We start from the raw sequence: 17,653 nt of genomic DNA, 5'->3' as shown, positions 1-17,653 counted from the left end.
ATCTTCCCGACCCAGGAATCAAACCAGGATCTCCTGCACTGCAGGTGGATTCTTCACCAGCTGAGCTACCAGAGGAAATGGGTTATAGCAAATCTAGGGCATGCAGTGGAAAAAGTACCATAAATAATCCGCTATGGTTGCCTGGTGGAGAAAGAAATGGCAACCCACTCCAGTATTCTTGCCTGGAGAATCCCAGGGACAGAGGAGCCTGGTGGGCTGCTGTCTATGGGGTTGCACAGAGTCGGACACTACTGAAGCGACTTAGCAGCAGCAGCAGCAGCAGCATGGTTGCCTGGAATGAAAAAGTTTACTGAAGGGGAGGCTTCAGTGGCTGCTCTCCTAGACAGTCATGATGGGAATGAGGGATTCAAGAACTGACGGGGTGTGTTATATTGGAGAGTTTGAAGAAACAAAATGATGTATTGTGAAAGTCAGAAAATACAGAAGTAAATTTAATATATGGTAACAGTGACATTTAAAATCTATCAGGGAAAGATGGATTAGTTAGTAAATGAAGTAGAGCAGATGCATAGCTATCAAGATATCAAGTAAAGTCGGATCTACACTATGTAACTTGCATCAAAAATAAATTCCTGATGGGTCCATTTTTTAAAGGAAAAAAAGTGAAATCATGAAACATTAGGAAGAAACCATATTGCAATCATGTGAATTTCTCAATTAAACCTTCAAGTGGAAATACATGAGCTTTTTAACCCTGAGCAATTGCTACCATGTTAGCTTTTTTCAAAAAAAATTATTGGAATATAGTTGCTTTACACCATTGTGTTAGTTTCTGCTGTACAGTAAAGTGAATCCATTATACATATACATATATCCACTCTTTTTTAGATTTTCTTCCCATTTAGGTTACCACAGATCCTTGAGTAGAGTTCTCTTTGCTAAACAGTAGGTTCTCTACATTGGCTTTTAAGTTACTGTTTTTGCTCAAAATACACTGTAGAGTTAATGTTGTTTTCCAGATCGTGGTCTTCCTGCCTGCCTTGCACTGTAAGATAGGGTTCCCTATTTCATAATTAAGGAGAAGGCCAGGCTGGAGCGTCTGGTCCACGGGAAGACCTATACACACTGTGGCCTTCACGCAAGTCAACTCAGAAGACCAGGGCACACTGGCCAAACTGGTGGAAGTCATCAGGACCAATTACAATGACAGATATGGTGAGATCTACCATCACTGGGGAGGCAGTGTCCTGGGTTCAAAATCAGTAGCTCATATTGCTAAGCCGGAGAAAGCAAAGATCAAAGAACTAGCCACCAAACTTGGTCAAGTGCACATTACTGAGTTTTCTGTACATAAAAGTAATAAAAAGTTCTTCTTCCAAAAAGAAGAAGAAGAAACCATAGAAGGATTTTCAGAGTGATACAAGAGAGGTGTAGGTCTAAGTATAATGTAACTAAACGTAGTAAGTAGTAAAACAGAAGTTTGGTAAAAATTGACTAATGGGAAAAGTCTGCATGACCAATAAAACCAAAACAATCAAAGGGAAAAAACCAAAGCAAGTAAAATAGCATAAGAGAACTCAAAAGGCATGTCAAACTGAGAAAAGTTTTGATATTCATTTCTAAGAAAGGAATTATTTTTATGATTATATGAAGTATTTCTATATCCAGTAGAAAAGTAAACAAAATACATAAATAATTTGTAGCAAATGAAATGCATATATCTCATCATTCATAATAACAGAAATATAAATTAATACATTTTTTCATTTATTAAATTGATCAGTTCTGGTTCTGGCCAAAATGGAGTAACTCCACTGCAGCCTATGTCTGCCACTGATTACTACTTAAACCTCTGGACAAAATAGGAAAAGGATGCTACAAGGTGGAGAAAGGGGTGAAAATTCATGATTGTTTTTTCTTCTCCCTTCTCTGTCCTGGAGCTTCCTTGGTCACAGTACTTCATTACTATAGTACAGTAACATGAATAATTAGACCCTGATAGAAAACCTGTCCCTCTGGTCAGAGGAGATGGGAAGAGGGACACTTGTATGAAGTAGGGGGAGGATCTCTGTCAGTTTTTCTCTCTCTCCCCTCAACATTGCCCTGAGGGCTGCCCCAGCTGCACAGAGCAGCACAACAGATATAAAGGGTAGCAAACTCCAGAGGAACTCGTATCTTTCTGGCCAGCAGAACTGGATAAAGGATGTTCTGGGTGCCAGAGCTTATGAAAGAAATGTCCCAAAGGAGAGTGGTGGAGAAGGGAATCCCTAATTCTGTGTAGTGGTTTGTTACGCAGCCACAGCTAACTGATACAGGAGTCCATATAATTTACTGAAGTCTACCATTTGTGTTTTCCAACAACTAATTTGTCATATTTACAGTTTTAATGTGTTAATTGTAGAGATGAAAGGAGACCCTCTTTGTGAAAGGCATTTTTAATATTTCCATTCAATTTTTATTTTTCCATTCCTTCCAGCATATAAATATCAGAAGATGTTATATGGAGAGATGGCCATAAATTCACGGAATGAGAAAATAGGAAGTGTGCAGTTGAAAAAAAAAAGGTCTATTGAGTAATCAATGTCTAAACCTATAGAACCTCATAAACAATTTGTCCTGATTTTCAGAAGAGAAAAGAACTTCTGGCCCCCTACCATGATGGCCACAGGAGAACTGATCAATAAGCTGTGAGCTGCTATGACAGAGCATTAGGAGTCTAGAAAGATCAACACACAGTCCCTTCCAAGTAATTAGGCTTCTGTGCTCTATCTCTGGTCTCCCTCTGTCCTGTCTTGAACCTGGAAAACACAAAGCAGGGTCAGGGGACAGAAAAGCAGACCCAGCCTCTCAGGCACTGTAGGACTTCAGGCATCTGTCTGCAATGAACTGAGGGAGAAAGTGACCATTCACTGTTTCTCTTATTCCTTTTAAGAGTTATTGCATGCCTACTGGGATCCTTAACTGGGGATGTATCGTGGATAAAACTGAAAAATCTCTGCCCCTGTGAAGCTTACATCCTAGTGAAAGATTGACAAAAAACAATATAAAGCGCTAGAAGGTGATGAGCGCTAAGGAAAAAAGAAGTATGTTAAGATGGTGAGATGGACTGGAGAGCAGGTATTAAAGAATAGTTAGAAAGTGGTTTCCCTGGTGGCTCAGAGGTTAAAGCGTCTGCCTCCAATGCGGGAGACCCGGGTTTGATCCCTGGGTCGGGAAGATACCCTGGAGAAGGAAATGGCAATCCACTCCAGTATTCTTGCCTGGAGAATCCCATGGACGGAGAAGCCTAGTAGGTTACAGTCCACGGGGTTGCAAAGAGTCAGACACGACTGAGCAACTTTACCTTCACCTAGAAAGGGCCTCGGTGAGAAGATGGGATTTGATTCCAGATTCCTGTGAGGGAAGGAAGGAAATAAATCATCTCCTTAATTAACAAAGAGCTTTGAAAGCAGAGAGAACAAAACCCCAGGGCACAGATCCCGAGGTGGGAGGTGGCAAAGATGGTAGAGGGTGGCTGGTGAATTCCTGACAGAGCAGGGAGACTAACATAGCTAGGATGGAGAAAAAAGGGGAGAGTAAGAGCTTTATTTAACTTATATGCAGAGTACATCATGAGAAACGCTGGGCTGAAAGAAGCACAAGCTGGAATCAAGATTGCCAGGAGAAATATCAATAACCTCAGATATGCAGATGACACCACCCTTATGGCAGAAAGTGAAGAAGAACTAAAAAGCTTCTTGATGAAAGTGAAAGTGGAGAGTGAAAAAGTTGGCTTAATGCTCAACATTCAGAAAACGAAGATCATGGCATCTGCTTCCATCACTTCATGGCAAATAGATGGCGAAACAGTGGAAACAGTGTCAGACTTTATTTTGGGGGGCTCCAAAATCACTGCAAATGGTGACTGCAGCCATGAAATTAAAAGACGCTTACTCCTTGGAAGGAAAGTTATGACTAACCTAGATAGCATATTCAAAAGTAGAGACATTACTTTGCCGACTAAGGTCTGTCTAGTCAAGGCTATGGTTTTTCCTGTGGTCATGTATGGGTGTGAGAGTTGGACTGTGAAGAAAGCTGAGTGCCGAAGAATTGATGCTTTTGAACTGTGGTGTTGGAGAAGACTCTTAAGAGTCCCTTGGACTGCAAGGAGATCAGCCCTGGGATTTCTTTGGAAGGAATGATGCTAAAGCTGAAACTCCAATACTTGGGCCACGTCATGTGAAGAGTTGACTCATTGGAAAAGACTGATGATGGGAGGGATTGGGGGCAGGAGGAGAAGGGGACGACAGAGGATGAGATGGCTGGATGGCATCACTGACTCGATGGACGTTGAGTCTGAGTGAACTCCGGGAGTTGGTGATGGACAGGGAGGCCTGGCATGCTACGATTCATGGGGTCGTAGAGAGTTGGACACGACTGAGCGACTGAACTGAACTGAAGAGGTTTTCTCCGAGGTAGGGGACGGCGGGGCTAGGAGGCTATAATCTATAAGATATTTGGCTATATTGGATATGAAGTTTTAATAATATACTGGATTTGGACTTTTCATTACCTGAAAGTGAATTACAACTAAAATGAGACTTGTTCTTATATTTGAAAGTGACAAGAAAGTTGGATTCTGGACCTTCTGTGCTCACTCAGTCGTGTCCGACTCCTTGCAACCTCCTGGACCACAGCCTGCGAGGCTGCTCTTGTCCATGGGATTTTACAGATAATACTGGAGAAGGTTGCCATTTCCTTTGCCAGGGGATCTTCCCAATCGGTGGCTCGATTCCGCGTCTCCTGCATTGACAGGAGAATTCTTTATCACTGAGCCACCCGGAAAACCCCAGTTTGGGCCTTAAGAGACAGGAAAAGAGGAAAATGTGAAAGGGCCATATTTCTTTATGGGTCGCCTTTGGACTCTTGGAGTGACAGCCCAGTCCTAGGAGGCCCCGCCTCTCCATTTTGGTCCTGCCCCCGTCCTGCTGGACAGCCTTGGGAAACCCCGCCTCTCCTACCGTGGTCCCGCCCACACGCGAAGTGCCAGCCCCAAAGGCAACCCTTTTCCTTAGCAGCCTCAGCTCTCATTGCAGGCGACAGCGGGGTTTGGCTCGTCTGGCGTTTCTCTGGGGCAGCTAGGTCTCTCCGCCGGGGGTGACTCACCGCTAGGCCCCAGCACCAAGCCCCGCCCACCCCACCGCGGCCCCGCCCACCCCCACCGCGGCCCCGCCACCCCCGCGGCCCCGCCCCGCCTGCGCGAGATTGCGTCTTGGCCCCGCTACGCCTGCCACGCCCAGCGCTCAGCAGCGCCCGCCCCGCAGGCCCCTGCCCCCTCCAGCCCCGAGAGTTGCTCGCCGGGCTTTCGGGGACTCGCCGGCTCTCGGGCCCGCCCCCGAAGACGTGGAGCGCTGAGGCGGCGGGTGAGTGAGGTAGGGGGCCTGCGACCCCTGACACTCGGCGGCCAGAGCCCAGGTCGCTGCGGGTCGTTGAGTCTGGGCTGCCCTGCGGCGGCGCGACGCTTCCTTCCCGTGTACCTTCCGGGGCTGGCAATCCGGGAATGGGGAGATGGGACCCGGAGGGACGCCGAGGTCGGGTATTTTTCGAGGCGGGGGGCGGAGCGGGGAGCAGCGCAGGTGGGAGTGGCATTCGCAGGTTTGGACGCTGCAGAGGGCCACGGTTGGTCTGAGGTGGAGGGTTCATAGAAGAAATCTGGTGAGGGTGAACTCTCGTGGCTTGTGGAGGCAGGATGCGGGGGCTTGAGGTGTTCCAGACCTGTGGGCAATGAGGTGATTCGGGATGGCGAAGTCGGCGAAGCCCAGGGAAGGGCGTTTTGGGGAAGGACCAGCTCACGGGGGCCGGTGATTCACGCTTCCGTGGACAGTCGGAACGCGTGTGACCCCAGCCAGCTCGTGAGTTCTCCTGTTTCTCACATTGGGGCGATCGAGTTTCCAGGCTTTCAACAGGGACACATCGTGTAGCTTAAATAATAGATGCAAATCAAGGGTAGTGCCTGGGACACCTGAGAGCTGTGACTGGACCGGGTGCTTCTCCTAATTTACCTGGAGCTGTGGCCGCGCCAGGGCTGGTGGGCGCTGTCTTCTGTAAAAACCCCATTTCAGCAATCCAGACGGTGTATGGAGGTCCCACCCTTTCAGAGTTGAGGTTTATTCGGATTGAAAAACATCACAGATATTTAACATATTTTAAATCGTGTGGAGTTTTAATGTTTAAAAATCGAATCCTGTGGGGTTTTAAAAAATATTTAAATCTTTCTTTTGTGATTACTTTCAACTTAAAGTTACATGGAGCTAGAGAACTAGGTGTTTTCTAACAGCCCATTCTGTGAGTATGACAGACAATTGCAAATTAACTGTGGAAAGTAGATCTTATCTGTTATGACCAGATATTGTAGAACTGCAGATGAAGAATGAAATTGAAAAGGCCCTAAAATATTGGAAAGGGAAGGAAGAGTCCTGGTAAATTGGAAAGTGTGCCCACTTAAAAAAACAAACCAACAAGCTCAGTGAAACTTTTCTTCATTGTAAGAAAACTCAGAAGATAGAGAAAAGTATAAAGGATGAACATTAAAACTCCATGTTATTTCACCAACTCTTTTGGTGCAGTTCAGTTCAGTTCAGTCGCTCAGTCGTGTCTGACTTTTTGCGACCCCATGAATCGCAGCATGCCAGGCCTCCCTGTCCATCACCAACTTCTTTATTTTTGTTTTTTTTGCATAACTAAATGTTGTGGTGGTTTCGTCACTAAGTCATGTCTGACTCTTGTGACCCCATGGACCGTAGCCCGCCAGGCTCCTCTGTCCTTTGGATTTTCCAGGCAAGAATACTTAAGTGGGTTGCCATTTCTTCTCCAGGGGATCTTCCCAACCCAGGAACTGAACCCGGGTGTCCTGCACTGCAGGCAGATTCTTTACCAACTGAGCTACCAGGGAATTCTAAATAACTAAATGTACATAGTACATAATTGGGGTCATATTGTTGTATTACTTTGTGTTTTGCTTTTTTCCTTTTGTATTTTTAGCATTTTCCTGGATCATTGAAAATTCTCCCTAAACATCTTCATAAATGGTGGTGAGTTCATCAGGTGAATTCATTCTTTTATCACTTCGGAGGGGTTCAGCTGTGTGCCAGGTCTTGTGCTTAGGAGATTCATTGTTGCTCTAGGTTCTCAGACATTATTCCAGCCCAAAGAAGCAGAAATCTTGACAGTGTCTGGGGTGCTAAATGTAGACAGACTATTGAGTGCAGCATGTAATCAGGTCTGGGCTGCTGTGACCAGGTCGTCTTTATGGCATCATGTCTCAACTCTCCCACACCTTTTTGTGGAGTCTTGAGGCCGGGAGGTCCCCAGATATGTGCCTCAGGGAATGGGCCTCAGCATCTTCCCTGTGTTGGGGGTGTCCCTGTGGAACTCTAGTGAAGGGTGGGGGTGTGCGGTGCTCAAATTCCATTCTCAGATCTGCCCACATCTTAGGTGACTCTGAGCGGGGGGGACTGTCTCATAATTAACTACCTGCCGAGGTTTTAGAGGCTGTCTCTAAGTTGTCTTAGACCTCGGGAGCCCTAGGAGAGGTCCTGTCCCTTTTCCTTCTAACACCAGCCATTAAAATTGCAACTTTTCTCCTAGGAAATCTCTCTTGTCTTCCAGCTTGATCAGTGTAGCCCTTCAGTTTTCTCTCACTGACGTGTTCCTGCTCTACTTTATGACTGAAAGTATTTTTGTCATTTTGATCAGAGCTTCTCCTTGAGTCTGATGTAAGGTGATTCCTAAAGACAGGCTTGTCCATTTACTTATTATTAATCTTTGAATTTATGATAATTCCATTGACTTTTCTTCTTTACCCAAACTCAAGAAGAGAAGTAAGAGGTTGTTACTCTTATTTTTTTTGATCCTTGATAAAATATGTGAACACCCCCCACCCTCTTGGTTGAACTCACAGTGAGTTTCTTTGTGCACGTGTGTTTCGGCCACCACGTGGTCAGGATTTCACTCTTATTATAGGCGGGTGATTCCAATAGCTAACATAAAAGCAACCAGGAGCCAGTTCCTTTGTAGGTCTCCTTTAGCCCTGTGTGCAATTCAATACATGATAAAGGAGAAGGAGTTTGGGATGGCTGTCTACTGACCCTGTGCGAAGGGTATGTGGAACCTAGCTGCTCTGTGTCGTGTAGTTATTCCTGGGTGCTGGCCTGGCCAACTTTCTGGATAAAAGGGGACACTGGCTATGGTAGCAGAATCATTCTACTCCCTTGTGTCCAGGAAATCTATGTGTTGAATCATTGCCTGTTTTCAGATTGGCCCCAACAGGAACTGTGAGGCCCTCTGCCATGCCCACACTTAAACCCACCAGGTCCCCCCACCTGGTTTTTTGGTTCCACGTACTACTCAAGTGGTAAAGAATCTGCCTGAGATGCAGGAGACCAGGGTTCAGTCCCTGAATTGGGAAGAGTCTGTGGAGAAGGAAATGGCAATCCACTCCAGTACTCTTGCCTGAAGAATTCCATGGACAGAGAAGCCTGACAGGCTACAGTTTGTGGGGTCGCAAAGAGTTGGACACAATTGAGTGACTAACACACACACTAATCTAGTGTGGATGGTAATGGTGAAGTGAAGTCGCTCAGTCGTGTCCGACTCTTTGCGACCCCATGGACTGTAGCCTACCAGGCTCCTCCCCCCATGGGATTCTCCAGGCAAGAGTACTGGAGTGGGTTGCCATTTCCTTCTCCAGGGGATCTTCCCGACCCAGGGATTGAACCCAGGTCTCCTGCATGCCAGGCAGACGCTTTAACCTCTGAGCCACCAGGGAAGCCCCAGTGGTGAAACCAGCTCCTATTAAGACCCTCTGGTGAAAGTGGATTGCAGAACTCGGCTTAGTCCTGGCCGCCGTGAGGTTTCTTATTTTTACCACCTTACACTTGATATCCACTCTGTTGGGCCCACCCATGTGGAGAGGTGGGTTTGGGACAGGCCTGGATTGCACTGGTCAGTGAACCACAAGAGTGATGTTGCATGCAGAGCCCAGAGAGGGGCAGGACTGCCTGAGGAGAGAGCATCCCCAGGGGTGATACCATGCCATGATGGAAATTCCCTGAGTAGAGGGCCCGGGAAGGAGGGCACAGGGCTTCAGGGACAGGACCATGGTCATTTAAGAGAGGTTCCTGTCTCTTAGGTCACCCAGCCTGTAAGTGCCATCCCAGTGGAAGCACCTGAAAACAAGCAGTGTTGAAAGATGCTCCAAGAGCATCTTATGTACTGGAGCCTTGGAGGGGTCAAAGCTTACCAAGCTCCACTGAACTGCTCAGAGCAGAGCCTAAGCAGCACTGGCACTTGTGTTAGTCTGTGGGTCTCTTAATGATCAAAAGTGCGTGGCTGGCTACACAGCTGTGGTAAGGCCACTGCTGTGGTGAGACTATAAACCAACATTATTGGCTAAGTTCATAAAAAGGGGGAAAAAGGTTCTTTGCATACGGCATGGTATCATTGAAAGAGTGCTGGATTTCAGTCCTCTTTCTGCTACAATGGTTGTTTAACTTCAGTCAGTTCAGTTCAGTCGCTCAGTAGTGTCCGACTCTGCGACCCCATGCATCGCAGCACGCCAGGCCTCCCTGTCCATCACCAACTCCCAGAGTTCACTCAGACTCACGTCCATCGAGTCAGTGATGCCATCCAGCCATCTCATCCTCTGTCGTCCCCTTCTCCTCCTGCCCCCAATCCCTCCCAGCATCAGTCTTTTCCAGTGAGTCAACTCTTCACATGATGTGGCCAAAGTACTGGAGTTTCAGCTTTAGCATCATTCCTTCCAAAGAAATCCCAGGGCTGTGCTTCTGTTAGGTCCATACCATTTCTGTCCTTTATCGAGCCCTTCTTTGCATGAAATGTTGCCTTGGTATCTGTAATTTTCTTGAAGAGATCTCTAGTCTTTCCCATTCTGTTGTTTTCCATTTCTTTGCATTGATTGCTGAGGAAGGCTTTCTTATCTCTCCTTGCTATTCTTTGGAACTCTGCATTCAGATGCTTATGTCTTTCCTTTTCTCCTTTGCGTTTTGCCTCTCTTCTTTTCACAGCTATTTCTAAGGCCTCCCTAGACAGCCATTTTGCTTTTTTGCATTTCTTTTCCATGGGGATGGTCTTGATCCCTGTCTCCTGTACAATGTCACAAACCTCCATCCATAGTTCATCAGGCACTCTATCTATCAGATCTAGGCCCTTAAATCTATTTCTCACTTCCACTGTATAATCATAAGGGATTTGATTTAGGTCATACCTGAATGGTCTAGTGGTTTTCCCTACTTTCTTCAATTTAAGTCTGAATTTGGCATTAAGGAGTTCATGATCTGAGCCACAGTCAGCTCCTGGTCTTGTTTTTGCTGACTGTATAGAGCTTCTCCATCTTTGGCTGCAAAGAATATAATCAATCTGATTTCGGTGTTAACCATCTGGTGATGTCCATGTGTAGAGTTGTTGGAAGAGGGTGTTTGCTATGACCAGTGTGTTCTCTTGGCAAAACTCTATTAGCCTTTGCCTTGCTTCATTCTGTATTCCAAGGCCAAATTTGCCTGTTACCCCAGGTGTTTCTTGACTTCCTATTTTTGCATTCCAGTCCCCTATAATGAAAAGGACATCTTTTTTGGGTGTTAGTTCTAAAAGGTCTTGGAGGTCTTCATAGAACCGTTCAGCTTCAGCTTCTTCAGTGTTACTGGTTGGGGCGTAGACTTGGATTACTGTGATATTGAATGGTTTGCCTTGGAGATGAACAGAGATCATTCTGTCGTTTTTGAGATTGCATCCAAGTACTGCATTTTGGACTCTTGTTGACCATGATGGCTACTCCATTTCTTCTAATGGATTCCTGCCCACAGTAGTAGATATAATGGTCATCTGAGTTAAATTCACCCATCCCAGTCCGTTTTAGTTCGCTGATTCCTAGAATGTCAATGTTCACTCTTGCCATCTCCTGTTTGACCGCTTCCAATTTGCCTTGATTCATGGACCTGACATTCCAGGTTCCTATGCAATATTGCTCTTTACAGCATCGGACCTTGCTTCTATCACCAGTCACATCCACAACTGGGTATTGTTTTTGCTTTGGCTCCATCCCTTCCTTCTTTCTGGAGTTATTTCTCCACTGATCTCCAATAGCATATTGGGCACCTACCGACCTGGAGAGTTCCTCTTTAGTATCTATCATTTTGCCTTTTCACACTGTGCATGGCTTAGTTTCATTGAGTTAGACAAGGCTGTGGTCCGTGGGATTAGATTGACTAGTTTTCTGTGATTATGGTTTGTGTGTCTGCCCTCTTGCCTCTCGCAACACCTACTGTCTTACTTGGGTTTCTCTTACCTTGGATTTGGGGTATCTCTTCACAGCTGCTCCAGCAAAGCGCAGCCGATGCTCCTTACCTTGGACGAGGGGTATTTCCTCACAGCCTTCCCTCCTGAACTTGAACATGGAGTAGCTCCTCTTGGCCCTCCTGCACCTGTGCAGCCACCGCTCCTTGGACGTGGGGTTGCTCCTCTTGGCATGTGTAACTTCAGGTTTTATTAACGTGAAATAGTATGTGGTCTTGGGACTAATTGATGCCTAAGGCTCCTTTTGTTCTAAAAGTTCTATCCTAGTCCAGCTTCTGCAGTGGTTTTGCCAGTCTCCTGAATAGGTAACAAGTTCTTTCAGTTTATATGCTTTTACCCAAAACTAAACAAAAGAACCTTTTGAAGCCGGGCAACTTCTTGTGTTCAAAGTTAATATGTTTTTAATCTTAGGAGTAAAGCAAAATATTGCATATGTCATTTCGGAAGTATCTTTTGGTCTTTATTGCAGTGTATATTTTACACCTGTTATTGAAAAGTTGAGTTTTCTATTTTATGAACATAGAAGGTATTTGTTTCTAATCATAAGAAACACGTGCTCACTAAAATTCAAATTAGAAAAGTGTAAAGAAAATAAAAATGATCATGAATCCTACTACCTGAAAATGGCCAAGGAAAAATATAGCTGCCTAATCATTGATGGAATTTTTGTTAAATACACATACCCACATGTGACTAACGCAAGTGTGTGTAGTACAAAGTCTGTCATATGTGATGAGTAGGTATATATACACACTTGTGGTTAAGGTTGTGAGCTCTGGCATCAGGCTGTCTGGTTTTGAAGCCCAGTTCCCCTCTTTGTGACTGTGATGTGGACTGTTTTACTTCTTTCACCTCAGTTTCCTCTTCTGTAAAGTGAAATCATCGAAGTTCCTTCTTCACGAGGTTGGTGTGGGACTCTTGTGTGCTTAGCCACTCAGTCGTGTCTGACTCTTTGTGACCCCATAGACTATTGCTCACCAGACTCCTCTGTCCATGGGAATTCTTCAGGCAAGAATACCAGAGTGGGTTGCCATGCCCTCCTTCAGGGGATCTTCCCAACCCAGAGATCATCCCAGGTCTCCTGTGTTACAGGCAGATTCTTTACTGACTGAGCCAAAAAGTGTATAGCCCTGGGTAATTCCCTGGTGATCCAATGTTTAGGACTTTGCGCTTCTCCTGTAGGGGCCATGGGTTCATCCCTGGTCAGGAAGCTTAGGTTCCTGCATGCAGAGCAGCACAGGCAGAAAAGAAAAAGAAAAACATAGCCCAGTGCTTTGAATGCAGTAGCTAGTGTTGTCATTTTACAATTACTATGGATAATATATATTCATAAATGGGGTCACATTCTGCATTTTTACCTTATAGTGTTATGAAACATTCTCACGTTAATGGAGTTGGAGCTGTATCCTGGTATTAATGATTCTGTTGTATAGTTAGACTTTAGTTAGCCGCCTTCCTGTTTGACATTATAGGAAAGATAGACAAAAGAGTTGTAATGAACTTCTTCTGTGTACATTTTTTATTTTTGGTATAAATTCCTGAATATTCATTACAAGGACTGATGCTGAAGCTCCAGTACTTTGGCCACCTGATGTGAAGGAGTCAACTCTTTGGAAAAGACCCTGATGCTAGGAAAGATTGAAGGCAAGAGGGGAAGGGGGCCACAGGAGAAGAGATGATTGGATGGCATTATTGACTCAATGGGCATGAAACTGAGCAAACTCCTGGAGATAGTGAAGGACAGGGAAGCCTGGAGTGATCTGAGTCGGACATGACTGAAAAACTGGACAACAACATAAATTCCTAGAACTGGCAATGTTTTCTTGAATGGTGTATTTAATACCGTGTTTCAGATTGCTACTGTTCTTTATGGGAAGGTGGACTCAAGTTACAACATCTGACAGCAATATGTGAAAATGCCAACTTTTCTGCTCTTGTGCCAGACCATCTGGGTTCTGTCTACCTTTCAACAAATCTGGAAAGGGAAAACATCTCATTGTTACTTTGCATTCTTTTCTTAGTAACTTTGAACATCTTTTCAAGTGTGTTGTCCTCTTTATTTCTTCTTTGTGACTTGTCAATTCAGTTTTCCTTCTATTGTGCTATTGTTGATTTGTAAGAATTCTTTGTATATCAGAGATTGTGACATTTTTGTCTGTAACATATGGGACATCTTTTTAAGGTTAAGGTCATGTTTCAAAACTGAAAGGAGCAAGTATTTACTGTGAATTTCTAGATAGAGCCCATATGCTTGTTGAGAACTGAAACCTGCCTCTAGTTTCTCAGAAAGATTGTTTTATGACTTGTTGATTGTGAATAATTCTCACTCACTTTGGTGGTGGTTTAATCACTGTGTCTAACTCTTGCGAGCCCATGGGCTGTAGCCTACCAGGCCACTCTGTCCATGGGATTCTACAGGCAAGAATACTGGAGTGGGTTGCCATTTCTTTCACTTAAATTCAGTTCAGTTCAGTACAGTCACTCAGTCATGTCTGACTCTTTGCGACCCCATGAATCACAGCACACCAGGCCTCCCTGTCCATCACCAGCTCCCGGAGTTTACCCAAACTCATGTCCATCAAATCGGTGATGCCATCCAGCCATCTCATCCTCGGTCGTCCCCTTCTCCTCCTGCCCCCAATCCCTCCCAGCATCAGAGTCTTTTCCAGTGAGTCAACTCTTCGCATGAGGTGGCCAAAGTACTGGAGTTTCAGCTTTAGCATCATTCCTTCCAAAGAACACCCAGGACTGATCTCCTTTAGAGTGGACTGGTTGGATCTCCTTGCAGTCCAAGGGACTCTCAAGAGTCTTCTCCAACACCACAGTTCAAAAGCATCAATTCTTTGGCACTCAGCTTTCTTCACAGTCCAACTCTCACATCCATACATGACCCCTGGAAAAACCATAGCCTTGACTAGATGAGCCTTTGTTGGCAAAGTAATGTCTCTGCTTTTGAATATGCTATCTAGGTTGGTCATAACTTTTCTTCCAAGGAGTAAGCGTCTTAATTTCATGGCTGCAGTCACCATCTGCAGTGATTTTGGAGCTCACAAAATTAAAGTCTGACACTGTTTCCACTGTTTCGCCATCTATTTGCCATGAAGTGATGGGACCAGATGCCATGATCTTCGTTTTCTGAATGTTGAGCTTTAAGCCAACTTTTTCACTCTCCTCTTTCACTTTCATCAAGAGGCTTTTTAGTTCCTCTTCACTTTCTGCCATACATTAGGCAGTGCATAAAGGCGAAAAAGCTTTGACCTTTGATGCCTGTGCACATATGCCCTTTTGAACCCTTTCTTTATTGTCCTTAACCTCACCATTCCTTCCGTCTTTGCTGTTTGCTCATATACAGCCATTCTTCCCATGTCCCTGGTTAGAAACCTTGGAGTCATCTGTGTATCTTTTCCAAGTTGAAGGCTTTCTAGTTCTCAGGCTCCTTTCCCAGAAAGTCCTTTTCCCTCCTCAGTTTGCCCCTGCCCTTCTGGTTATTGCTATTATATTGGGTTGGCCAATAAGTTCTTTCACGTTTTCCATAAGGTGCAATAGAAAAACCCGAATGAACTTTTTCGTCAACCCAGCACTGAGTCTGTGTGTTAGAATGATTTGATGTACTCTCGCTTCTCAAAAGTAAGATATTGATCTTATTTACTTCTGTACCTTTAGACTCCATCATGACCTGGCCCATAGTAACCCCATGATTAATGTTTGTTGTATTTGATATTTCCATGTAAAAGATGATGATGGTAAGCCCCTATAGTCTATTGGTAAATTAACCTTTTCCCAAACTTTTTGTTACGAGGAATTTCAGAGATTCAAAGGAATTGAAAGAATACCAGGACAAAGCCCCCTAAATGTACCTGTTGGGATTTATATCACCCTGGCACATAGTCAGTCGTCTGCTCATAAACCTCCTGTGACTTCTTACTGACTATTGAGTCAGATGTAAATGGCAGCAGACTTTCCCATATGGTTGCAGCTTACAAACATGTTATCACCCTGCTCTGGTCAGGACTTCACCCTCACTTCATTGACTTTACACGTGTTGCTCCTTGCATAGAACATGCTTCCCTCTTTGCTGGACCATTAACTTTTGTATATGAGGTATTCTGAGTTCCCATAGCTCTAATTGCTAACTCTTTTGTCATTCTATATAATTCCTGACCACATTATCAGCTATTTGAAGGTGAGAACTCAGTCCTATTTTGACCTGGCAGCCTAGCCTGCTGACTCTCATTTGGCTGATACCTGGAAATAGCATTCCTGGTGTATCTGTAGTATAATTTGCATCCAACATTAACTTATAATACCTGTGTTGCCCCAAACAAAACTTATGCTCTGTTAGTGAAAAACAAAAGCTTGAGTCCAGGCCAGTCTTGGTCTGTTTGATCAGCTTGCTGCAAGACCGTGAGTTCCTCCAAAGAAAGGAAAGATGCCCTGTGTTGTTGGTCACTCCTTCTGTGATTGTACCCAGTAATCTATTTGCACTTGTGCTTTGGAGTCATTAAAACTTCCATTAAGTACAAAGTTAGAATAAAGGAGTCCAAAGTCTGAAAATTGCCCCTGATGAGAATCACTGAGTTAGAGAGATTGACATGAGAAACACTTTAGGAGAGGTCATTAGGCCTTAGTGACTGATACCATCAGTGGGTCTCCAGATTGACTGTGACAGTTTTCAGGCTTGGTAACAGAGATAAAGATGATCCCTCTGAGAAAGTTAGGGACACTGTGAGGGGCAGCTGATGCTGGGGACATAGACTGCATACTGCAACATGAAGCTGGACTGTGTCAGCCCCCTGCTCATGATGAACTGATGACTTCTGTTGTATGTTGACAAGGCGCAGTTGCTTTGTAATAGTCAGGAGCCCTCATTGGGTTCCAGTCCACTCCCATCCTCCCTCCCTTAAAACATAGTTCATGCTCCAGCCGTAACTAATCACTTGTATTTCTCTGAGTCTCTTGGCTATTTGTCATCATCATTTTGTAGGGGGCACTCTATTTCCTCTACCTGGATTGCCATCCATTGTCCATCTGGCAAACTCTCGTTCATCCTTCTAAGTCCTGTTCAGGTCAGTCATACCCTCTGTAAATCCTTTCTTAGTCCTCTTGTGAGAGTACCTTTCACACTGTTATCTCATCACTTACCTGAATGTCCCCTCCACCATATTCTGATCTGCTTACAAACAAGGGTGTTGTTTCCTTGTTTTTGTGCAGTGCCTGGCCCCCACAAATGCTGTGAACCGTTGGGTGAGCCTGGCATGTAACCCATCTGGATCATGGGAAAATTCCTTTTGTCTAAGAAGCCAGACTTGTGGTGAATTGTGGTTAATTTTCATTAAGAGAAAATACAGATATAGTCTATGTTTGTTTTTTTCCTGTGAGAACCCATGTTTACTTCTTATTTTCAGCAAGTTTGTCAAAGATGAAAGTGACCTTATCCGCTCTGGATACTCATGAGAGTTCTTTCCTGCCTTTGGTCGTCATAGAACTTGCTCAGGATGTCAAGGAGGAAACCAAAGAATGGCTGAAAGCCAGGATCATCACTAAAAAGAAGGATGGAGGTGAGTAAATGAATATTACTCCGAGTTAGTCATGCCCACTTGAGTAAAACTGTATTTACAAATGTGTTTCACAGTTTTCTGGTTGATCTATTTTTAAAATTGATGTTCATTTCTTTGCTCATTGTTCTATACCTAGGACTTGAAAGGAGGTCTTAGGTCAACGTTAGGTTGTAAGTCTCTCTTAGACCGTAAACAACCTGAGTGATTTTGTTCACAGCTGTAAACTCTGCACCTGTGTACAGTACCTGGTGCATAGTAGGTACTTAATAAAAATTTGTCAAATGTACGAATATCTTTGAGTATTCTTTACGTGTTGGTTGTGATGCTAAGAGGGACAGAAACGTGTCTCCGACAGCAAAGATATTACTGTCAGGGTAAGGAGACTGAATGCTAGATCCAGGAAGTCAAAGGAATAGGAAAAAAGCTAATGAAAAAGCTGTTAGAAAACAGCGCAGGATACTTAAAAATGAGTCTTGTATGTGTGCTTGCTATGAAAGTAAAGGGAAGGAAGAAGTGATGCTTGATGATGCTTTTCAGGTGGTAAGGGATGACTTCATGGAGGAAGCCAAAGTTTAACCCTCAGCTCTCTGGCAGAAAGGGGGCTGGACCTGGGAAAGAGGTGGAGGGCATTTTACACGAGCAGACACTTTGTTGTCATTGTTCAGTTGCCAAGTTGTGTCTCGGCAACCCCATGAACTGCAGCACACCAGGCTTCCCTGTCCTTCACTATCTCCCTGAGTCTGCTCAAACTCATGTCCGTCAAGTCAGTGATGCCATCCAACCAT

The 17,653-nt window shown here is 44.6% G+C and overlaps 1 protein-coding gene and 1 non-coding gene across 2 annotated transcripts in view; both read left to right on the top strand.

The window, feature by feature from the left end:
- The first annotated feature begins 655 nt into the window (after nt 1–655).
- LOC138088079 (small nucleolar RNA SNORD36) lies at nt 656–724 on the top strand. Its single transcript, XR_011145665.1, has one exon. It is a non-coding gene; the product is annotated as a small nucleolar RNA SNORD36 (small nucleolar RNA).
- Nucleotides 725–5,266: 4,542 nt separating this feature from the next.
- The window catches only part of ANO10 (anoctamin 10), a 219,882-nt gene continuing 207,495 nt past the window's right edge, over nt 5,267–17,653 (top strand). The window contains exons 1-2 of the mRNA XM_068982198.1: nt 5,267–5,363; nt 16,716–16,868. Of these exons, the coding sequence (XP_068838299.1) occupies nt 16,730–16,868 (139 nt within the window). The 5' untranslated portion in view covers nt 5,267–5,363; nt 16,716–16,729. The remainder of the gene's footprint in view (nt 5,364–16,715; nt 16,869–17,653) is intronic.

Source organism: Capricornis sumatraensis, chromosome 10, assembly GCF_032405125.1.
Source record: "Capricornis sumatraensis isolate serow.1 chromosome 10, serow.2, whole genome shotgun sequence".
Lineage (NCBI taxonomy): Eukaryota > Metazoa > Chordata > Mammalia > Artiodactyla > Bovidae > Capricornis > Capricornis sumatraensis.
This window is presented reverse-complemented; position numbering and strand designations above follow the sequence as displayed.